This window comes from Colossoma macropomum, unplaced genomic scaffold (assembly GCF_904425465.1).
Source record: "Colossoma macropomum unplaced genomic scaffold, Colossoma_macropomum, whole genome shotgun sequence".
In the NCBI taxonomy this organism is placed as follows: domain Eukaryota; kingdom Metazoa; phylum Chordata; class Actinopteri; order Characiformes; family Serrasalmidae; genus Colossoma; species Colossoma macropomum.
The window spans coordinates 49,314,117-49,338,912 of record NW_023494789.1 but is presented as its reverse complement, the minus strand read 5'-3'; the positions used below and the strand labels follow the sequence as shown (position 1 = coordinate 49,338,912).

The window sequence follows — 24,796 nt, the reverse complement described above, 5'->3', positions numbered from 1 at the left end:
ATTACAGTAATAATGGCATACAAGTTGAAAGCAAAAAACTTTCCTTCTCTAAATGGGAAGGTTGATTCCACAGTTGTAGCTTTCTTTGGCTAGAAACCTCCTGGCTAGACGAATCAGAACATTTTAAACATAATAATGTTCAAAACTTTTAAAATCATCTGTACACATTTAATACAATTTAATACAATTGCTAATATACTAACCACTGTAATACTAATATAAATCGCCATCTACAACAAGACAACCTTATTGATCTGCCAGTACACAGAAATAGTAACTTAATTCCCAACGCAGCACTGGGACAGTAAGATAAAGGGCTCAGAGAATACTAATCGGTAGCTAAGAGCTTCAGATTTAGGATGAAATTAGATTAGATGGTAAGTGTTATTTTCCACACATTCTTGCATAAATGTCAGAGGTGAGGCTCTTTGTACAGATCTATACTAATCAAATATATCTCCCATTAGAGAGGAAAGTGGGAGTGGGGCTTTACTTTCCTGGGGCTGATTGATCGGGTTCATTTTGCAGACGGCAAGGTGTCTATACTGAAACTGGAGAAAGCAAACTATAAGAGCCTCAGACTGAAAACTACAGACTGCAGGTTAGGAACTGACGCCACAATAGTATTCTGAGGTATGCTATGCTTAGAAGGCTGGCCATCAAGCAAAGCTACTATCAATATTCTGGACATCTTGCACACAGGGCTGGGCGATATGGCCAAAAATGTTATCACGATAAAAATTTTCACCTGTTGATATCGATACATATCACGATAAAAGTCAAATCATTATTTCTTTCCAGTTTGAAGGCTGATTTTTGCTCCTGAGTGGTCAGTTGCCATTTTAAACTATCCTTTATGGTCAGAACACAACAAACACTCACCAAACAGTGGAGCTTCACAAATCTGTCCTGAGACAGTGGGAGAAAGTTTCTGGTCAGCTGTTTTTACCAGCTGGAAAAGCACAGATGCAGTTTTTGTAATATTCATAATTTAAGAAAGAAAACAGATTATTTTTAGCTGTCTGGTGACGAGGGCTCGGCTACCCGGTTACAAGTGCTAAACTGTTTAGTTTCTCAACAACAGCAACTTAGTATGAATAGCAAACGTTAGCTGGCTCGATACGTCAGTGATGGATCACACCGCCTTATAGACACCAGATAAATGGCTGTACATATGTTTTTCTAAGATGGTCTAAAAAGACTTTGCACAGTACTGTCTTTTTGTATTTAGTACACAACCTACCCCTGAACACTGGTGAAAACTTCTTAAAACCTTAAAAGGAGGCTTTGGACACCTAATGCTATTTTATCGCTTTTTGCCCACAAAATTTAAAAAAAAAAAAAATGAAAAAAGGGCTGTGTGGCTCACAGGACGAGCAAACAAACAGTATAAAAAAATTAATACTGTACCTCAGGTAGACTAGCCAGTGGTAAACATGGAGATTATGTTCATCAGTAGTTGGTTTGACTGCTTTGGCATTCAGTTTCGTAAACATTAACGTGATTAAAGCGATTCAATGTTGTCATTTGATGGGCTTAATGTTATCTTTTTGTTACTGATAAGGCCCAACAGATATGAGAGATTTGTTACTGATAATGACTTTAAGGGGCTAAAAATTCTGTTATACAACAGCCAGTTCCGGCCATGCAAGCTGATTGGTTGAGAAGCGTTCTAACTGTGCTGATATTTCACCATAACATCACGTTTTTTCACAAACACTGTATCACTCCGCTGAGACGCCGTTGCTAAGCAACGACTTTGACAGCTGTAGGAGACGCTCAAGCCATTTGAACGTTTTTACTTCTTACTTTGCCACGAACAGAAAATGGACACTTTTAAGATCACATTTGACCGACAGCCGATTTGGTCAGACTCTGAAGATGAGACGACACTAAATTCCCAAACTGTCAGTTGGTCTGTGTGGAGCTGGAGAACGAACTGCCGGCTGTGCAGCGAGTGGGCGGAGCTCGTTACTCCGATGTAGCAACAAGCTGCTCGTTAAGGAACTATAATTTGGTGAAGGAACTGCGAACATTAAAACATATTAAACGCCGCGTTCACGGCCCAGTTTATTAATTTATTACTTTATTTATTTAACTGTTGTATAAAAGCAATAGAACACTCGAGGAGTGTGTTATCGCCAATAACATCACGGCTGTGATGATCTATGGCGACCAAATCACAGCTGTGATGTTATTTTGCGATAACACACTCCCTCTGGTGTTCAATTGTTTAAATATCATCAGACAACTTTACATGTATAATTTTGATTTTTACTTTATACTACAAGAGTTTTATTTAAACAGTGTTTTAGTAGGAGAGGATCATCAATTCTGAATATTTTAATTTAAGAAATGTAAGAAAAAAAAACAAAAACTCACAGACTTTGTGGTTTTGGTTTATGTTACTTCTTTTTCATTTTTTATCAGTTCTTTTCATAATTTTTATTTTTTTGGCATTATATTCATTATTCTCATGATTAAGGTTAGGTTTGAATAAATCTCACATGTAATTATGTGAACCATGACTGTGTTTCATGTTGAGATTTACCAGTTCAGTCTGTATTGCAGTGGTATAGTTAAACAAAAAGTTAGAATACTGGCAACACCGTCATCAGAAAAGCTGGAAATTAATGGCACATTTGTCAACAACAGTAAAACCGCGGGTCATCAATATCGGACGATATTTGGGCAATCGATATATCGGTCACGCTTTTTCTGTCAGCTGCTAACTGTGTCTAACTGCACAACACAAAGAATGCACTTTTAATCTCCCACTCAGAAAAGTGACGCCACATGAGACAGATGAATGAGGACAGTCTGTCCCAATTGTAGATGAAGAAGAACAATGCGTGTCCACTCACGTTTCATGGTGCCTGCATCCTCTTCCTCGTCATCTGAGTTTATGACCATTGTGCCAAGCTGAGACACCATGGTGCCATCGTGCTCGATCATAGTTCCCGATGAGCTACCTAGAGAACCTGCTGCACGGACGGTTCCGAGGTCTGATGCTCCAGCCCTCACCATGGTACCCTGATCCACTTCATCGTCATCCTGTTTACAAAGGAAGTCGGAAATTTAAACTAGAGGCAAACTGGAATCATCACATAAAGAAAATAATAAAATACAGAACCATAGCAAGCAACATAGCATAACATTAGGAGGAAGAAATCCGGTGAGGAGCAGAAAATGCAAAGCGTAAGAAACTACACCAGCGTAACTAAAGTACCGAGTTTTCTTCATCCTCTGCATCCTGTTCCCTCTGCTGAGCCTCCTGTTTCTTCAGTTTGAGATCCATCGCCTCTGTGATCAGTGCCTTCAGGACAGTGTTGGACTTAGAATTCTTTATGAATGGGTGCTAAACAAAAGAAAACAGACATCTTATGAATGGATACATGTGCTTAACGGTTATTACCATCAAAAACAAACAATCTCTCATCTACAAAGTCTACAAAGGAAAGACAAGATGTTCCTGAAAATGTGCAAAATGGAAAAGCAATCGCTTTCCCAATGAATCAAATTCTATTTAAGTGAAGCAGGTGTTAAAGGAGAAGTCCACCAACTTTTCAAAATTTCTACATATTTAAATGGTTAAGATGTAAACGAAGTCATTCAGGCAGAATTGTTCACAGTGGTGGTGATAGGAACCAGATATTTGAAGACTTGCTACGTTCACATTACAAGCCTCGTTGCTCAAATCCTATTTTTGGTGAAGCCCGATCTCTCAGACACGACGATTCACACTCGTTTAGGTAAGTGATTCAAATGTGTCATTGATGTGAACGAACCGGCATCCTGAAATGACTCGCATGAGCACATCCTACTCAGTAAGGTCACGTGAATGAATCACTGCATCATCAGCACAAACTAACGAGCAGAACGAGCTTCGCTGAGAAGATAATTAACTCTGATCAGCTCTCAGCTTCATTATTAGAGCGAGACGAAGGAGAAAAAGGTGAGATGTGTTGCTTTTCCACTGTTTACAGGCTTTAACCTCTGTTCGGCGCTGCTGCCGTGGCAACGCTGAATGATGGCGCACACGCAGTGGAAAAAAGGACATGAATCCCGATCTGAGTGTCACATTAAGGTCGCATGGCCACGAATCGGATACGTATCTGATCTAGGACCACATATCAAAGTGGCTCAGGTCGGATTTAAAAAGATCAGATTTGTGTGTCCACACAGCCCTGAAAACTTCAGATCTGAGTCAAATTAGGGCAAAAAATCGGATTTGTGCCACTTCAACCTGGTAATGTGAACGTAGCCTTAGTGTCTCAAAAAGCTCCCACACAATGTTTTTAGAAAAGGTTAAGAATACTTTGACTAAAAACAAAGAATATGCTGCCTGATGTCTGAGACACTGTTTTATGATAGTTCTGTAATAAGATTCTAGCCTAAGGCTTCTTTTTTTTATTTTTTTCTTAATCTACTCATGATGGAAGAGCACACACAGGGCATTATGAGGCAAACAGTCTTCAAAGTTTTCTAAGATTTACCACTGTTTTACCATCATCAACATTACATATAAAAGCTCAAAAGGCACGTGTAGGTTCACTGGTGGTTTTGGATAGTAAATAAAATGTCTATATTTGTGTTACAGACATGGCAACCCAAGTAAGTTTCTCTACAATGAACCATTTTCCAATCCACTCTGAAAGACTCTGTTTACATCTGAACCACCGAATTATGGAGAAATTGGACCTCCCTTCTAAACTACATGCATAGCAGAGCAATCTTTGTGGAAGGACGGGACGTTCTGGAGAGTGTAGTGACTTTTAATGCATCATAAGATGGTACCTTTTCAACAATTCTGTGATGCTACAGCAGCCCTGGTGAAGTGCAAGTCATGTTATTACAAATTGGAAACGTCTAAGAGCAACTGCTCAGTCTATATAAACTCTCTGAACCATGGAGAGCTCATCTGGCTGTGTTTGCTTGGCATGTTGCCCCCATCCCTTAGTGACCACAAAGACATTGTTGAACCTTTGTTGATGCAAGCAAGGAAGAATATTATGATTAAATGGGTTTGGGACAGTCCTGCTTCTCGCAAAGAGTTGATTACCCTCATAAAGGGCCTAATAGCTTTTGGGAGAGACTTAGATTTTGGATTCATAGGGGAAACTTAAAAAAGGGAAAGATCTTTAAGGTATGCATTATATACAACTGCAAAAATAAAAACTAACTTCTGATAACCATGTGTCAAACTACATAAAGAAGTCAAAAAATCCCTTCTTCTCTTTACCCTGTTTGGCTTCTTTTCTCACCATTTTGATTCATTTGTATTCCTGTGCAGTTGACAATCTAAAACAATGATAGTCCCTTCCCACTGTCGATTCCACAGGACAAAAATCAAACAAATTGGCCAATCTTCATGATACCAACATTAATTCATTTATCAATATTATATATATATATATATATATATTTTAGTTTTTTAGTTTTTGTCATAATTTGAAAATGCCTACTGTCCTTTATATTGTGTGTAAATTTCAAGACGAATGGACCAAAACAAACGGCCCAAAATTTCTTGGAAAAATGTCTGGTTCCATTGACTTACATTAAAAGTGAAGCAAGTTTTTTCCTCCTGTAAAGGTACCATTCTGTAGATATGAGGTTTTGTACATGTATGTATACATACATACACACATACATACATACATATACACACACACACACACACACTTCAAACCAATATTTTGTGATGTATTTATTGAACAATAGAAGAGCAGAATATTTAGGTGATGCTAGGTTACTGTACTAAACTACCTGCATCTGCATTTGTAAATACTGTATTTATCGACAAAGCTAATCAAGATAGGTGTAGTACTAATAACTGCACTTTATAAAATGTTTATGTATCAGCATCAGGCAGGTATATATATCGTACATGAAAAATATCAGATACTGACACTGGCACACAATTCCCATTTTGGTGTGTTCCTAAATAAATAAATAAATAAATAAACAAACAAACAAACATCTGAAACACTCACAACAACATTCCATATTGTCTCTAGAAGAAACAGAATTTGTTAACAGCCAAACAATGTAGGTTGCCGTGACTGAGCAGCAGCACACAAGCCTAACATTTCCGTCCGTAATGCTACACAGCTGAAGTGGTGTAAAATCAGCGGTTTTCAAACCATGGGTCACAATGTGGGGACAAGTGGGTCACAAGGAAGTCGCATCAATGCTTATTTTTTCCATTAAAGTTAAATGAAGCACTACATTTAGAAATTAAGTGATTGCTGCAGCTACCAAAGCGCTCCTGTATTAATTCGAGACAAACACCACCTCCTCACAGGGGTGTAAAGCACACCGCCACTGAACACTAAAGCAGAGGAAATTGGTTCTCTGGAGTGATGAATAAAACTTCACTGCCTTGCAATGCAATGAACGAGTCTGGGTTTGCCAGGAGAACACTGCCTGCCTGAATGTATAGCACCACCTGTAAAGTTAGGTGGAGGTGGAATAATGCTCTGGGCCTCTTGGCTCAATACAGGGTACAACTGGCTTCTGGACTACTCTGTACTCCCTACTCTGTTGGAGAAGTTTAGTGAAGGCCCTTTCCAGTTTCAGTATGTCAATGCACCCTTGCAAAATGCAACAAAGCAATGGTTTGCTGAGTTTGGTGTGGAAGAACTTGCCTACACAGAGCCCTGTCCTCAACCACATCACACACCTTTGAGATTAAGTGGAACAGCATCGCTGAGCCAGACCTAATATCTGGCTCTATTAATACCCTCGATTTCAGGGTAAATGTCATTAGCAGGGATCTGGATACTTTCGTATGAAACAGGTGATAAGTTCAGAAATCACCCGACACACCCATCCCCGCTCCTGCATTGTAAGGGGGGGCCTAGGTGTGTTGTCCCCAGGAAAAAATAAAAGATTTTAACACAGAAAAGCAAGCATTGGTGTTCACTTTAACATTAAAATAAGGGAAAATACTTTACTAATTGTCTTCCAGGTTTTCTGACCTGAATCTTGGCTTATGAAGTCAGAAGAAAACATTTAACACACATCTTTCAAGTCGCCTCATAACCAATCATTTACAAACAGAGGTCATCCTAAAACTTGGACTGCTCATTATTTGTATACTGTTTGCTAAAAGGGCTGTACTGACTCATACTGACATCATGCTTTGATCCTAATGATTGTCACATGCAGCTGTACTTGTTGACGGCCCTCATAGCAGTTACAACAGTCCATAGTAAAAAGTCACAGCCATCCTCTCAAGAATATGCTTCTCTCTGTGAAACGACATCTATACTTACTACTGAAAACACGCATAATAATTTTCTAAAACTAACTTTTGTATTTCACAGTGCAGCTGAATAAAGACAGATATAACGTGTCCTCAAATCAGGTTGTACTGCAACAGTTGTAACGCAAGTGAAGATTTTCTTACTATGTTAAGGTTTATAATGTATAAAATTAAAGGAAGAGAAACAGAGAGAGTGAGTTTGAGAGACAGACAGGGTGCCGGATACAGACAGACGTACCTGTAGAAGCTGTGTGGCTGTTGCCCGGCTCTCAGGGTTCTTCACCAGGCACTGTGACACAAAATCTCTAAAAGGTTCGGACCACTGCTCAGGGTCCCGAAACGTTGGTGGGGGATTTGTTGGAATCATGAATATTGCCTGGGACAAATGTAAAGACATATACGCTTAACACAAATTTAAAGGTCTGTACTTTCATTTGTACTTATTTCAGTGTCTTTACAAACAAGCAACACTGGCCTACTTTTCTATAAGGAGGTGTAAAACACTACTGAACCAAAACATTACTAAGTGTGTGACAATGTGACTGTTTTGACCATATGTGACCATGATATATTTGGAAAATACTGAATTATCAGTTTTGCCCAGCACTAATGACTATCAAATACAAAAACACATGATACCACAGCAAAGTGTTTATACCAGGGGTGTCAAACCCAACCACTAAAAGGGCCAGATTAAAAATCTGTTGGCCAGCTGTGTTTTTATTTTATTTATACTTAACATTTTGCCTTGACCCCAACTGGCTATTGTTTATTCAAAATATGCCAAAACTATAATGGCAAAAAACAAATACTAAATACTTGAACGATTCAAAAATACTTTTAAATAAAAACAAAGTGATTTATATAAAACAATAGACTACATTAGCTGCAGATCACTGTTAAACCTCTTTAAATGCCCCCAGTGTACAGAAGGTTTTTCAAAACTGCTCATTCGTTTGAACTAGACACCTTGCATCATTTGTTTGTTTGTTCTGTTTATGTGGTGCTGTCCCATAGATTGTTGTTGGGGAGGAGGTGGGAGCACACATTACGTTGCGGTGAATGCGGAGAACTGTAGTGCAGTTCATGGACAAACAGGCTAATATTATTCGAAAATTTATTAGAAAATTAAAATAATTTTGCGGGTCGAATAGGATTGTGCCACAGGCCTGACTTGGCCTGCAGGCCTTGGGTTTGACACGTGGGGTTTATACCAAGGACAAGATTTAAGAGCACAGTCTTACCCTCATAGGGTGTATGTCTGCATATGGAGGCTTCCCTTCAGCCATCTCTATAGCGGTGATGCCCAGAGACCAGATATCTGCTACACAGTTATAACCTATCTCCTGAATAACCTCTGGAGCCATCCAGAACGGCGTTCCAATCACCGTGTTTCGTTTCGCCATTGTGTCCTGTCAGGAGGAGAGGAAGAAAGACATCATTCATGTTGGGGCTGTCTCTAAACTGCTTTATCTGCCACACATAACTTCCTTGATTTGAGCAAAACTTAATTTGTGTTCCAACAATTAAATCACTTCAGGACTATACGCTTCAATTCAGCTGCACCTACTACTTCATATAACCGCTTTCTGCTAAGGCTGACCTCAGAGTTTTGCCCACATCTCTAAAACTTCAGAAAGTGAAGAAACTTCAATAAAGAAACTTTTCTTATCAACAGTAATCACTGTATATCAGCTTAATGTTCTTACAGTTAACTGTCCTGCAACACCAAAATCAGCCAGTTTGGCCTGTCCCTCCGAGTTCAGCAAAATGTTCCCAGCTTTGATGTCTCTATGAATCTTCCTCATGAAGTGCAGGTACTCCAGCCCTTTCAGAGTGGACTGCAGGATGGCAGCTATTGCGTCCTCCCCTAACTGTAAAACACACAAAAACACACAAAAGGTGATGACGGCATTTTCAAAATGTACTTTTATTTTCATGAACTGAAAGAACACTTAATCACAGGCTCATGTAAGAAGCTCACTATTTTGACCAGCTGTAAACCTACTGTGTGTTACTGATGATGTATTATGAAATAAATAATAGGGGGGGGCACAGGTTCGGCTGGGTATTTGAAATGTGAATTATGGCAGATTCTTCTGACCGATAACCGACCCTTATTACTCAGCGATTAATCGTTAACTGACAAACCCATAAATTAGACACGAGCCATAAAAAACATCAAACACATCACTGCGAATTATATAAACAAGACTTTAGGCTTTTCTGAATAAAAAAAACACAGCCTAATGTAACAGACACGACATTATAACATAATGCAGTCTGTATACTTACTTTTACCATCTTATTAGCCCAAGGTCACAAACATATATGGCCTGACTGCAGTGCTGGGCTATATGAACTCAAATCAATATCACGATTAATTTAATATTTTACTTCAATTACGATTAATGAATGATTATTTTGTTTTTTTTGTTTGTTTTTTTGCCCTCATAGTTCCCTGGTTTGTACAGTGAATATGCCCTGCATACCTTAATGTAAATCAGGGCTGCAACAAACGACTAACCTGATAGTCGAATAGTCGATCGATTACTGAAACGAATAATCGATTATTCAGATTATGAATCACTACATTACTAAACCACTTTTATGTAGCTATTAGTTTTTAAATTTAGCTTGAGGTTGTTCTATGCATTTGCTAACTAACAATGAAGACAACAAAGATGAATAACATTCAAGAATTCACTGTATTAATGAACTTTCCTGCTAATACAAAAGACAAAAAAGTAAAACTCCAATGTATTTTTCTGTAAAAAAAAAATGTATACCCAAGGATGTGTAAAGTAGCAGCAATGAAATATAATAAAACTAAATCAGTTTTCCTTTAATCAAGTAAATAAAAAAAATAAAATAAAATTTAAATGTTAAAAATTTAACAGTGCAGTCTGTGGTCTGTCTACATTTGCTGCAACTAAATTTTACAATCACAGGTCTAAAGTGAAACGGAGGAAAGTCAGTATTTCTGTGTTCCTGTGTCGCTGTGAGTAATAGTTACTTGCTTCTCAGTTCCAGCTCCATTAACGATACCAGAGAACCTGCATTTACAAATGTTACAGCTCGGCTCAGAACATGAAGTAGGATGGAATTTAACATTAACATTAGCTGACTAGGTCGCTAGCACAACTATCGCTGCGTCCCAAACCACACACTTCTGCACTTCACACACTACACTAATGAGTGCAGTTCTAATGGTATATGTGCTGTTTTTACACACTAGTTAGTGAGCTAGTATGCGGTTTGGGACGCGGCGTATTTTACCAAGATTAATCTTCTTTATCCAATGAACCGAATGAAGTCGAATAATCGTTGCACCCCTAATGTAAATCGTCTCAACAGCCAGATAGGAATTCACGTGGCTTTTACGTCAATCCAACTCGACATTCGTCGTAATTTCGCGCAGCAGAGACCCAATAAACATTTGGGGTGGGGAAAGAAACAGCCGAACGCGGCCGTAGGAGAACGAGGCTGCAGGGTCAAAGAACAGTTAAAAGTCTGAAAGCAAAGTTTAAAGAATCCGAGGACGCGAACCAAAGAAGTGACCGCGCCCTTTTTACAGCTCGAACACATTCTGGGTGATGAGCCCAGCTGTCAGTCAGAGAAGCTTCATGATGGCTCCTGTGATGCTGGTGAAGATGAAGCTGATCCTCCGGGAGCGACTGGCGTTCGTTCATAGTCATAATCGTTTCCCTCTGGATGAGCCGTGAAGCAGCTTGACGCAATGTTCTTTTCTGCATGCGGGTCAGTTTAGGAGCTGATCTGTTCAGACTGATGTTGCATACAGATCACATTTAAAAGATAATGTGATCAGCCAAACAAAAAAAAAACGGATTTGGTGAAAATCATATTTGGGCCACTTTTACCTGCTGTGTGAACCTAGCCTTAACTTCCATGTCGCACTGTTTTCTGCTGGACAGGTAATTTAGCATACCAATCTACCTGACGGCCACTGTAAGTTTTACTACATGTTTGGAAAATGAGGGGCGAGGAAGGGGTATTCAGTTGGTTGCAACCTCACCACTAGATGCCACTAAATCTTACACACTGCACCTTAAATCTTCTTTTTCCAGCATGATAAATACATAATTCAGCACAGAAAATGAGCAAAATGGGTTGTTTCTGAAAACTCTGAAGCCACACGATTTTATAATATGGGGTATTTCACTCACCGTCTTGTTGCGCTGTCTGATAATGTCGGACACAGAGCCAGCCCCGCAGTACTCCATTACGATCCACAGATCGCTGTTCTTAAAGTAACTGCCATAGTACCTCACAACATGGGGGCTGCAGGAAACAGTAATGGAAAACTGTGAAACACTGCAAATCTAGTGAATTATCACTGCACAGAAAACAAAAATGCAAGAAAGAAGTTAATACAAATAATAGGATAGGCAACGATGCATTAACTTGGCACGATGTAAAGGTTACAGGTATGACTGTGTGTCTGTGTGTATGAGTGAGTGATGGTAGGAACGCATGTTTTATTTTATTTTTTATCGTATTTTATTTTATATTTATTTTATTCACTACATGTAAATGTTTGTCTGATACTGTGCACTATGAGCTCCTGTAACCAAAACCAAATTACTTGTATGTGTGAGCATACCTGGCCAATAAAGCTTGATTCTGATTCTAAATCTGAACTCAATCAACTGTACATGACATTTGCAAAAGCTATAGGGCAAACCAGGCCAAGAACAGAGAGTCATCGAGAGTGATGCTGATAGCGATGCTGTTTTTAATGATCACAGAAAACTAAACTGCATGCCACAATAAAATATGAATGAATGAGCAATCCTCACTAAATGTCACTGAACAATGGAGAGACAGACATGTGAGAGAGTGTTTGTGAACAAACCTGTTGCACTGCTGCATAATGGAGATCTCTTTAATGATCTCTTGCAGGTCTGACTCCACAGGAACCTGTTTAATGGCCACAATCTCCCCCGTCTCTTTAAGATGTGCCTTGAACACGCTGCCATAAGACCTGCAAAGGGCACAGGCACATTGCAGTACATCGGTAATTGTCCTCTGGGAGCGAAGCAAACAAAACAGCAGCCTAAAACACTGAGTGCATTTATATGAGCTCAAAAATCCAATCATAATTTCTGCAGTTATCTGTTTACTCAAACGGTCATGTAAACAGCATACTCCGATTTCTTAGATCACTGTAAGGTCTAGAAAGCTGACTAAGAAATCCGATAAGGAGAGCTGGATTTTAGGTCAGTAATCAGATTTCTCAGTGAATGTAAACTCTTACTCTGATTTCTTTTGAATCTCTCAGTCTGCGCATGTGTGAAAACAGACTGCGGTACCGGAAATAAGTGAGCAGCATTTAACACGCACCCGTGAGACGCAACAAAACATCTTTGGAGTGACGCAGAAACCAACTACATGCCTGACGAAATGAAAGATTACAATGTTCCTCATCTTACAGATGAAGATGTACGTTCATATATTCAGGTAAAGTGGCACGTTTTAACTCTTATTCCCCAGGGTATATTTTGTTTTTTTCCATCTGAATTTACATGCCCAAATCTTAAGGTAAATTATTCAGTAACTGCATGAAATAAATGTGAAGTGTTGGTGTTTTTTTTCCTGAAAATTCCCCTCAAATTAACAAAAAGTGTTTTATGATTATAAACATAATGCCATATGCTTACAATTTACTGCTGAAAGCCAAAAATCTTAGACGCTCTTTGTATTTTTTTATAAAAATATTTTTTTACAGTGCATTTTACTGAAGAGACGCCATCTGAGATCCAGTTTATAGTTCAGATTTGAGGAAAAATGGGTCGACTTTCAGCAGAAAAAAAATTGTGAGTTCAGCTTTTTTTATTGTAAAGTTTTAAAATTACATTATCCATCTATTTGACTGGAATGAAGACAGTTCTTGCTCTCATATGACCCCCACCTTTTGAATGCAGCCCATGAAATATATAAGTTATGAAGTAAAGAATATGCTGAAGTGCGTTTTGGAACCACTGGTGGTTCCACAGAGTTAGAGGGGTTAAAAAAACAACGAGTTATCGGATTATTAAGTGCATGTAAACGCACTCACTGCTGCTCGAGTAGACGTAGATTTCTGGACGTCTAGGCCATATTTCCCACTTCGAAAACTCTGTAATCCCTGCAAGTTTTGCAACGTTACAGCCTGACCAATATATTGTTTGGCCAATAATGTCAAACCGATACTGAGAACCTGCAATTTTATCAGTATCTGTGCAAACTACCAGTGATAACTGGTGACATCTTGGAGGTGTAACAAAAATAGCTGCCTCTGTCAAAAGGCTCATATGTAGAACTGTAAACATTAAAAGTTGACACTGTGCAACAGTTTACTGCATGTTATTATTGAGTATTCCAGTCAACAATTACAACGTGTCAACGACTCGTATGTGTATCAGACAAAATAGTTCATAAGTGTAGGTTCAAGCAAGATGACTCAAATAAACTGGCAACATGGTTTAGTGTTTTAAGACTTACGTTATTTTGCTTTACTCCTACAAAAACTGTGCCTTAAGGTGAACAAGCTAACCTGAGCAATTGCCATGACACAACAGAAACTGTGCAGCTAGGCTAACTACACCAGCTTCATACATATTTCTCTGTTTTTAATGTTAACTCAATAAGCCAACACATCCACCAAGAAGAAAGTGATTTACCTGGTGTAGAAGACGCCGTTACATTACACTGTTAGCTCTAGCATCAGTTCATATACTGATTTAACCTGCAGGGACTAAGAGATTTCCACTGGCTTTTGAATGATGCAGCACTTTATTTTCCAATAAAAACATGTAGTGTTACTTCTGTGGCTAAATTTTTCTTTTTGCCAAGGATTTTTTATCTGTCCAGGGCAACGTCTTCCCCTCCAGCCCAGCTAAACAGTAAGTTTGCCCACACCACCCCATAGGATGCACTGTGAGTGTCGACCTAATGCAAGACTAATGCTTTCCTTCCCACCTTCTGATACCCAGGCTTCCTGTCGCATCTCGGCATGTCTGACTGACCTCTCTGCATGGATGGCAGTTCACCACCTGAAGCTCAATCCTTGCAAGACTGCTATTCATCCCTGCAACTACAGGTCATTGTCATGATCTTCCGTCTCATTCGGGAACTCTCTGATTGTTCCGTCTGAAGAGGCAAGAAGTCTCGGTGTAATTCTGAGCCCTTCGAGCTTCAAGTACAGCTCGGCTTGACCCACCATCCTTTAAGACACGTGAGAGACGAGCATCAAGACGTTTCTCTGTCCTGGAGTCCAGGTGGTGGAACGAACTCCCACTGGCTGTCCGAACAGCAGAGTCTCTCATGGTCTTCAAACGCAGCACTTAAGTGAGCACTGAGTTTAGTATTCATTGTAATGTACTGCACTGCACTGTGTTTAACTCTGTTTCTTCTCTCTAGGTATCAACATGGGCTTTTGTTTCTATGAGTATCTGAGCTCAGGACTGGCTTTCTCTCTAACCTATTGGTAACTAGCAAAGATACTTTCTCTGAGTTGACAACAAAGCACTTTCTGTAAGTCGCTCTGGATAAGAGCTTCTGCTAAATGCTGTAAATGTAAAATGTAAACGTAAGACTACTCATATGCATAAAAAAGAAATGTGCCAACTGCCACCTGTCATCAGATGTCGTAAAGTACTGGGTAACTAAAACTATAAGAGTACAAAATCTAAATATACAACTTTATCGGCTGATATTTCTGGATATCTGAATTTTTAGGCTCGTTAAATGTTCAGGCCCTAACCTTAGCTTAGCTTAGCTTAATATTTTTTTCTGCCTAAAAACACGATTCAGACATAAATCTATTCATGAGGCAAATCAAATAAACTGGATAATAAAAAGGAAGAACCCGCACAACAGAACTGCAACAATTAATCGATTAGTTGGCGACTATTGAATTAATCGGCAACTATTTTGGAAGTTGATTAATCAGTTTGAGTAAATTTTTAAGAAAAAAAAAAGGAAAAATTCTCTGATTCCTGCTTCTTACACTTGAATATTTTCTGGTTTCTTTACTCCTCTGTGACACCAAACTGAATATGTTTGGGGTGTGGACAAGAAAACACATGTGAGGACATCATCTTGGGCTTTGGGAAACAATGATCGACATTTTTCACCTTTTTTTGACAGTTTATAGACCAAACAACTAATCGATTAATCGAGAAATTAATCGACAGATTAATCGACAATGAAAATAATCATTAGTTGCAGCCCTACTGCGCAGTGCTGTGGCCCTCCATGACAAAGCGAGTAAGAAAGCTCTAACGCTTCCAAAAAGACATCACGACTTTGTCCCAGTGACAGAGCGCAGAGGATAAACTAAATAAATAAATAAATGCATAAAACTCTGAATTCAAGGAAATTCAATTTAATTTCAAATAAAAATTCTTAACAGTTAAAGCTGTTTTCACAATGCTGAGCAGATAAAGCAACACTTTCACACGTCACAGAATCTGCTACTTCATTTCCTGTTACTCAACATCTGACGTGGTCAGCCTGGTTGGTTGGTGACCAAGTAGCACATGCTCACTGAATACATACTTACTACATGTCCAAAAGTTTGTAGACACCTGCCCATCCAGCGTTTCCTCTAAAATGAAGGGTATTAATAGGGAGTTTGTCCCCCTTTGCTGCAGTAACAGCCTCTACTCTTCTGAGATCATTATAATTTATTAAGTAATATCACAATGAAGTCCAGATGGCAATTATATAGTAATTTTTTTACCATTAGGGAAAATGCAAGATGTAGGGTAAGGCTCTTTCACGTTCTGCCATGAGCTGCAGTATTTAATTTCCACTTAAAATTGCCATTAAGTAGAAGTTACTTATTTTTCAGGAGATATTTCTGAAGAGATTAGATATTAAATTAATCCACTTGCCTAAAGATGGAGAAATTCAAAGAAAAATAAGCAAAAAATTATTAAAAGCTACAGAGAAATTGAGGCTCCTAACAACCACCTGGAAGACCTGATAGACCCCAAAACTGCCCCCATCAGATAAACAGCACTTAAAGCTTTCATCTCTGAGAGAGAGGAGAAAATCAAGCTGCTTCAGATCTGAAAACATCCACAGGTGTTTCTGTCCATCCTTCCACTGCGAGAAGACGACTCAGCGCTGTGGGTCTGAAAGGATGTGTAGCGGTCAAGAAGAACCTCACTGAGAAAAGGAGACGGACACATCAAACAAAGAAGCTGAACAATGGACTGACCGCCCCAGAGTCCAGACCTCAACACCACTGAATGTGTTTGATTACTTCAGAAAATGATCAACCAGCTTCTAAGACTGAACTTTGGAGGTGTGTCTGCAGATTCTTTGAGGAACTGAAAGTGAGTCTCCTGAAAAGAATGGAGGCTGGAATAAAGGTAAACAGTGACAAACTAAATATTGAAAAATCTAATATTATATGTAGTTGTTGAGGCTTCTGTGACACCCCCCCCCAAATGGTGGTCTCTGACTTACGCACAGTACTGTACATTATCATTCAAGCATAGAATTGATGTAAGATCTTTAGTTCTGGGTCACAAACATCACTCTAAATCATCCCAAAGATACTGGAAGGGGCTCCACTGGGACCTTAGGCTCATGTGTAGCTGCTCCAAAGCACCCCACTCTAGTAGTCAATGCTTTTCCGTGCAGATTATAAGCCGCGTGTGCATAATTGAATGCCTGCGTCAGCAATGGTCGCACTTTAAAGTAGTCCAACAGAAGAGTTTTATCTTTAAGAAATGGTCGACCTGAGATAAAAACAGATTTTTGGCTTCCAGTGACAGCCTCTGTCTTCACTGATAGGCTTTACACAGAGTAAATCAGGTCTTACAAACAAAATAAAACTGCTGCAGAAATACAGACTTCATTGTGAGCCACAAGCTATTTACGGGGCAGATCTTGTAACCGATATCATGCACGTATGCCCTTGTCTTTTGGTTGGCATACGAGCAGTCTCAATTTCTAGGCTACTCTAATGACATGCGGTGACACTATGAATGGAATTTGAGCATCGACAATCACGTTTCACGATAACATAAGTCAGTTATTTTATCCCAGTGGATCAAATAATGTAGCAAGATAGGATTTACTGCCTTTGTGTGTTGCCAGCAATCCGAAGGGGTCCATAATGATCTATACCGAAAGGACTGCAATGAATACTTGTAAAAAGTCGATAAATTCAACAATTACAACATTCAAAAACGTTGGAATAACTGACTGATCATGAAGGCATTAAACTTGGTCAGACTGGACGGGATCAGGTGGATGAGTATTTTATGTTTTTTATTAACATTTCTGCTTATTATATGTTTTTATTACCTTGCAGTATTTCAGATAAGTTTAATTAAAAACAAATAAAAGGCTAAATTACTACAGTTTATAAATTTCTACATAAAAAAACAAGTAATAACAATGATCGTTAATGATTATTTATACTGATAATGATAACAGTGATGACAAAAAACAATCAGTTGTTTCATGCGATCATTAAAGTGAAAAATAAGTCTGAGCTTTTCTTAATCTTCCAATATCGTCGCTGTCCAAAGAGAAACATGTATCTCCATTTTTTTCTATTTTCACTTTTCTACATCATTTGAGCAAAGCAGGTATTATTTACATTGTGTGAAAATTTCAAGAGGAATGGACCAATAAAAATGCACCAAAACTGATTTGAAAAAATTTTTCGTTTTTGCCCTCTCCTGTAAAGTTACTATTTTGGAGTAGGGCTGGGCGATATGGCCAAAAATGTTATCACAATAAAAAAATTAATATCAGTCGATATTGATACATACCTCGATTTAAAGAGATGTATCGATACCTCTCGTCAAATCATTATTTCTTTCCAGTTTGAAGGCTGATTTTCGCTCCTGAGTGGTCAGTTGCTGTTTTAAACTATCCTTTATGGTCAGAACATCACACTCACTCACCAAACAGTGGAACATTTTACAAATCAGTCATGGGACAGTGGGAGAAAGTTTCTGGTCAGCTGTTTTTACCAGCTGGAAAACACTGCCTTACTGCCATCACTCCTACCACATCCATGTCAGAGTATATCATAGTATTCAACACCACCTAGCAGACGTCTGGATTTCTCTATTCTATCACAGTAGTAGTGCGCCCTCTCGTGGCGACAGCAGAGTAGTGTCGCTTTCCTTGAAGCAGAAAACGCCACCAGGGCTGCCGCTAGAACTTGGGAGTGTGAGAATGGTCTATTATATCGAACATTTATCGAACATTTCTCATATTTCTATCGAGGAAAGTTATATTGCGATAATTAACGTAATCGTTTTATCGCCCAGCCCTACTTTGGAGACACGTTCTTCTTTGGACAACGATGATTTTTAAAAACAGAAATATTCGCTAGTTGTAATCCTTTCTAGAAGAAAACGTCAAGACCTGTGCACTGAACAAGAATAAGAGCCATCTGACTCTCCTCCCTCCACTCACCCCTCTCCAAGCTTCTCCAATACATCAAACACTTCTTCAGGCTGCTTGGTCAAATTGTCCTCACTGAGCTTCTTCAATTGTCTGAGAAAAGAAGAGAGAGAGAAATTCATTTCACAGCTGTGGAAGCTCCTATAAAATACAGCCACATCTCTTGTTGGCTGTTACTGCAATTCATGTATCTGAGGACAGAAAGATCACAGCCTGTCACGGCCAGCAGAAACAGACTGTAGTCAATGGTAATAAATATGTAATGAGCACTCTTCTGAAGAGTGAATAGCAAAAGTTTAAAAACCGACAGTGTACTGAAGTCCTCTGGCTACTTTATCTCTTCACTTCCCTTTTTCTCCCTCTCACACACAAGAACAATCAATCCGATGACAACCAGGATTATTTACAACAATAACAGTATTGACGTATGCAGTACGGTAACTCAATTATTTATAGAGGTGTAACGTGTTAACCCTTGTGTGGTGTTGATGTGTGTGTTACTCAGTGGTCTGGTGGACCCACCACATTATTGTTTATTAAATCAATATAGCCATAATAATTTATGTAAAAATACCAGATGTTTAAAATATCACAAGTGTCCAGCGTAGGGTTCTCCTTTAGCAGCTGTAGCCAGTCAGCAGCCTGTCCATGTTGTCCACCCTCCCACACACACACACTAACAGCAGGCCATGTAGGAGGAGAACAGAGTGAAGGACACAGCACCTCCACACTGTTACTCCCCGCGGGTTCAGCCCAACACCACACGTGTAATATAAATGTGTGGGGGGTGAACAGAGTGAAGACACTGAAAATGGGTTATTTTATATGTTCTTCACAGAAAATGAGCAAAGACCAAGAATCTGAGGCTGAAATAATAATAAATTACATCTTTTTTACTTTTGGTAAACACTGAAAATGGGCCCCACAGACCTGAACACCACACAAGGGTTAAATCAAAATGCAACATCAATCAAAACAACCACCTGATTTCAACCTTTGAAAAAAGAGACGAGAATGTATTTTTATTTATTTATTAATTTATTTATTTCAAGCCTTTTCCCCTTCGTCAGCCTCGGGGCTGCTGCACTGGTTTGAACTCATCTCTGCATCAGCCTTAACTGCTGTGTGTTTCAGGTCTCTTACGAGGCAAAAGCAAACTACAGCGTCTTGCAGTCTCTCCAAGAATTTCACACAAATTCAATCAACCCTCACAACATTTGCAAGGACTTGCAGATCCGTCCAATCACTGCAATCGACGATAACTGACAAGTAAGCCGATGACTTAAAAAGGTGACATCTAATGAAAGCATTTATTTGTTTTTTAACAATTCCCTTAATAATATTACATCAAATACATAGAATATTACACACAATACGTAATTCCCCTTCACTATTAAAGGGGAAAATCTGATAATTAAATGGTTAAGATGTAAACAAATCATTCTGAGTGGTTCACCTCTAAAAGCTCCCTCACAGAAAGTCATTACTGGTCTGATGTTTGAGGTGCTGTTTTACAACAGCTTTTTTCCATTGTTTCCATTATTAGGTGACATCATACATCATATAAATAGGTATTTCCCTTTCGCTATTAAAGGGGAAGTCCACCATATTTTTTTTTTTTACAATTTCTGCATAATTAATGGTCATTCTGAGCGGTTCACCTCTAAAAGCTCCTTCAAGTTATTACATGTCTGATGTCCGAGACGCTGTTTTACACTAGCTTTGGAGTAAAATGTGGGTATGATTTTCCATTATTTTACCATCATTAAATAACAATATTACACATATAAAACTCAGAAAACACGTGTAGGTTCACTGGTGGTTTTGGATACACTGTTAGAAATACAGGTTCTGTTCAGGTTCACTTCTCGTTCATCAAGGTACAAACAGTGTAAATGTTCCCTCAAAGGTACAACAGTGGTTTTAAGGTCTGATTCAAATTAAATAAGTTTCTCCAGGTGAAAAGTTCGTATTTGTTCCTTTTCATAACTGAATGTTTTAAAACAGAACAGTAAAATAAAAGCCTGGAGACGAGACGGGGTGTGTGGAGTCAGTACAGCTTAGAGAATATCGTTTCAGTGGATTATGGTTCAGTTATGTTCCCTGACTAAAGGTACTGAGATGGACCCTTGAGGGCCCCCGTGACAGTTATTGACCTTTATTTCTGAGAGTGTAGTAAATAAAATGTCTATATTTGTATTGCAGTCATGGTGACCTCTGGCTCCTATCACCACCGCTGTAAAGAAATCTGAACCATTTCACACCAAACCACTCTGAATGACTATTTATATCTCAGCCACTGGATTATGTAGCAATTTTGAAAAATGAGTGGGATTCCCCTTTACAACAATGGACTTTAACAGGTTATTAAAAAGCCCAGTATAATTAATAACCCCCATAAATACTGAGAAGAGCCGCAACAAAACCAAGCACCCGCGAGATCCTGGTGGGACTGTTCTTGATTCATTTTTCCACATCTTCTTAAAGGGGAAATCAACCCCTTTTCAAAATTTCTGCCTTATTCATTTGTTGAGATGTAAACAAAAACATTTAGAGTGGTTTGGTGTGAAATGGTTCAGATTTCTTTACAGTGGTGGTGATAGGAACCAGGGGTCACTATGTCTAGAACACTATATACAGCCATTTTATTTACTATCCAAAACCACCAGTGAACCTACACGTGTCTTCTGAGTGTTTATACTGAATGTTGATGATGGCAAAATAGTGGAAAATCTGGAAAAACAAGTTTTCTTTGCGGATTATTTTGCCTCACAACATCCTGCATGCATCCCTCAACCAGTAAGGTATTGAAATAACAAATTTCAGGACAAAGGCTCATCTCAAAACTATCACAAAACAATGTATTTGGTATCATGAAACATGTTCATAATGTTTTGTGAGGGAGCTTTTAGAGGCATTAAACTCTTCAGACGTCTGGTTCCTCTCACCACCACTGTGAAATATTCAGACTCAATTTCTTCAGAACGGCATATTTTACATCAAACCACTCTGAATGACTTTTAAATTCTACAAAATTAATTATGCAGAAGTTTTTAAAATTTGGTGGAATTCCCCTTTAACCAAGACAGGTCCAGAACAACAGATAAAAGAACATAGTAGAAATTAAACCATCCATACAGATTACAGTGATAATCTGTAGTCCGTACTGGAACACTCAGCGATGGCGTTAAAACCACCTCCTTGTTGCTACATTCACTGTCCATTTGATCAGCTCCACTGACCGTATAGTTTCACTTTGTAGTTCTACAGTTACAGACTGTAGTCCATCTGTTTCTCTGCGTACTTTGTTACCCTGTTCTTCAGTGGTCAGGACCCCCATGGACCCTCACAGAGCAGGTACTATTTGGGTGGTGGATCATTCTCAGCATTGCAGTAACACTGACGTGGTGGTGGTGTGTTAGTGTGTGTTGCGCTGGTCTGAGTGGATCAGACACAGCACTGCTGCTGAAGTTTTTAAACACCTCAGTGTCGCTGCTGGACTGAGAACCGAAAATATCCAGCCAACAGCGTCCTGTGGGCAGCATTCTGTGACCACTGATGAAGGACTAGAGGATGACCAACACAAACTGTGCAGCAGCAGATGAGCTATCGTCTCTGACTTTACATCTACAAGGTGGACAGACAAGGTAGGAGTGTCTAATAGAGTGGACAGTGAGTGGACACAGTGTTCAAAAACTCCAGCAGCACTGTTGTGTCTGATCCACTCGCACTAGCCCAACACACACTAACACACCACCACCACGTCAGTGTCACTGCAGTGCTGAGAATGATGCACCACCCAAATAGTACCTGCTCTGTGAGGGTCCATGGGGGTCCTGACCACTGAAGAACAGGGTAACAAAGTATGCAGAGAAACAGATGGACTACAGTCTGTAACTGTAGAACTACAAAGTGCACCTATATAGTAAGTGGAGCTGATAAAATGGACAATGAGCGTAGAAACAAGGAGGCTGTTTTAATGTTATGGCTGGTGTATGTAAATAACTTTTTCTTTTAAAATGTACCTTAGTTTCCACAAACAGACCGTATGCACTGGGCTGTGAATATTACGTTGTGAACCTTAATGTTTACATATTACATCAATCTATTTTATTTCAGTTTTCTACCACACAGCTAGTCATTAAAGCTATTAATAATCAAGACATTTTAACAGATGAAATACTTAAAAACCGAATCGAATCGGTATCGACGCTGAAAATATGAATCGTTACGCCCCCCGCTAAACACAGTGGAGTGTTTTTGTGTGGATTATTGTTGGTTTTAACACAAAAATACACAGAAAATGCACATTTGGCCGTTATAAACCGTTGCTAGTCAACCTTTCAGACGTTAAAATGAGAAGTGTTTGCTTTTACGTGTATAGCTACGCAGTTAGCATGTTAGCTAGCTTAGCACTTTCGGGCGGCGTAACGTAAAATGTGCTCTTCTTTTTCTTCTCTAAAATAATTTCTAAAAATAACGAGTGAAACGGACAATGTATTTTCCCAATTCTCAGTAATCTGCTTACTAGTAGCAGCTTTACATTAAGCAGAAAACAGCTTCTTATTCGATTTTTTCCGTTCCACCTTAAACAGCGCAGCAGTGACATTACAACGCCTGAGGCGCCAGAACGTAACAGCAGCACCATTTAAGGTGGAACGGGGAATTTCGAACAAGAAGCTGGCGAATGGGAATCCAACTTCAGCCTCGTTATTTTCCAGACCGACTTTACTGTCTAGTCATGTTAGTCCTCTGAATTATTACGAGCGGGTTTTACCTGCGAGGGTTGTTCCTTAGCTGTACCTGTTCCTTCTTCTCCATCATGGCTTGTTTTGATAGCTCGCCGGCTAATGCGCTACATTTGAGTCCAACTTCAGTCTCCAAGCCGGTTAAACTTGCAGGCGGCGACCAAATTCTCCGTTCTTCTGGGGTGTTTTCTGTTGAATGTATAGCCAGAACGCTTTCTAAACGCTGGGGAGTTTTACTTTTATCATTATTATTTGTGAAATGTCCTATTTCCACACCAGTCCCCGGTCCGCCCGCCTCGAGTTCCGCAATGAGAAACAGGGTTGCCAGATGCCACCAACGGATTCCTCAATATTCAGTTTGTTCAGATCAGTACAGATTCGCTAATTATGGTTGCTCGTATCCAGTACTGTAGGTTTACTGTTGATTATTCAGCTTCAAAGTCTCCAAGAAGTGTTTGGACATTTGTGCTATACTTAGAAAAAGAATTAAGTTCATTGTGTTGGGATATTACAGAGCCATAAGATGACATGGTGATTATTTTTAATAAGGCGTGGCCACAAATTACTATCTTGAGGCCACAATTTACTATATTGCAGCCACTATTTATTCTATTCAGACCACAGTGTACTATATTGAGGCCATAATTTACTATATTGCGGCCACAATTTACTATATTGCAGTCACTATTTATTATATTCAGACCACAGTGTGCTATATTGAGGCCATAATTTACTATACTGAGGCCACAATTTACTGTATTGTGGCCACTATTTATTACATTGAGGTCACCGTGTGCTACACTGAGGCCATAATTTGCTATATTGTGGCAACCATTTACGATATTGAGGCCACAGTTTACTATACTGTGGCAACAAATTAATATATCGAGCCCGCAAGGTAATATACTGAGGCTATGTGTTATGAGAAATGTAAGTAAAAAAACAACTTATTAAAAATAATCACCACTTCACCTCAGCAGCTCCATAGGAAACAAAATGCCGTTGCATTTTCTTTATGGCAAAGTGTTCTTTCAAAAAGCAGCTGTTGAGGAGCAATAAAATAAACAAACAGCAGCGCAAGGCTTTACGGCGAAGTTTAGGTGGGCCGACATTCAGCTGTACACGAGTGGGTCCAAAAGACACAAACAGGTCAGATGCTGCGATTTAATTTTTCTAATTTTGTTGACACTCTTACACTGGATGACAGTAGCAGCATGCTCATGAGCAGAAGTATGAATTTAAAAAAAAATAAATCAAATAATTCAGATCCAAACACTCATTATGGTCGCATGACCACATAAAATGGACTCAAAGTTGATCTGAACATGTTAGATTTTGA

The 24,796-nt window shown here is 39.1% G+C and overlaps 1 protein-coding gene across 1 annotated transcript in view; it reads right to left on the bottom strand.

Annotated features, from left to right (window-relative positions):
• Positions 1-23,779, bottom strand: part of LOC118808687 (serine/threonine-protein kinase 4-like) — a 45,771-nt gene extending 21,992 nt beyond the window's left edge. The window contains exons 1-9 of the mRNA XM_036571560.1: positions 23,487-23,779; positions 18,722-18,802; positions 12,144-12,272; positions 11,455-11,569; positions 8,977-9,141; positions 8,512-8,679; positions 7,506-7,643; positions 3,230-3,358; positions 2,865-3,054 (exon numbers count right to left, since the gene is read on the bottom strand). Of these exons, the coding sequence (XP_036427453.1) occupies positions 2,865-3,054; positions 3,230-3,358; positions 7,506-7,643; positions 8,512-8,679; positions 8,977-9,141; positions 11,455-11,569; positions 12,144-12,272; positions 18,722-18,802; positions 23,487-23,533 (1,162 nt within the window). The 5' untranslated portion in view covers positions 23,534-23,779. The remainder of the gene's footprint in view (positions 1-2,864; positions 3,055-3,229; positions 3,359-7,505; positions 7,644-8,511; positions 8,680-8,976; positions 9,142-11,454; positions 11,570-12,143; positions 12,273-18,721; positions 18,803-23,486) is intronic.
• Positions 23,780-24,796: the final 1,017 nt, after the last annotated feature.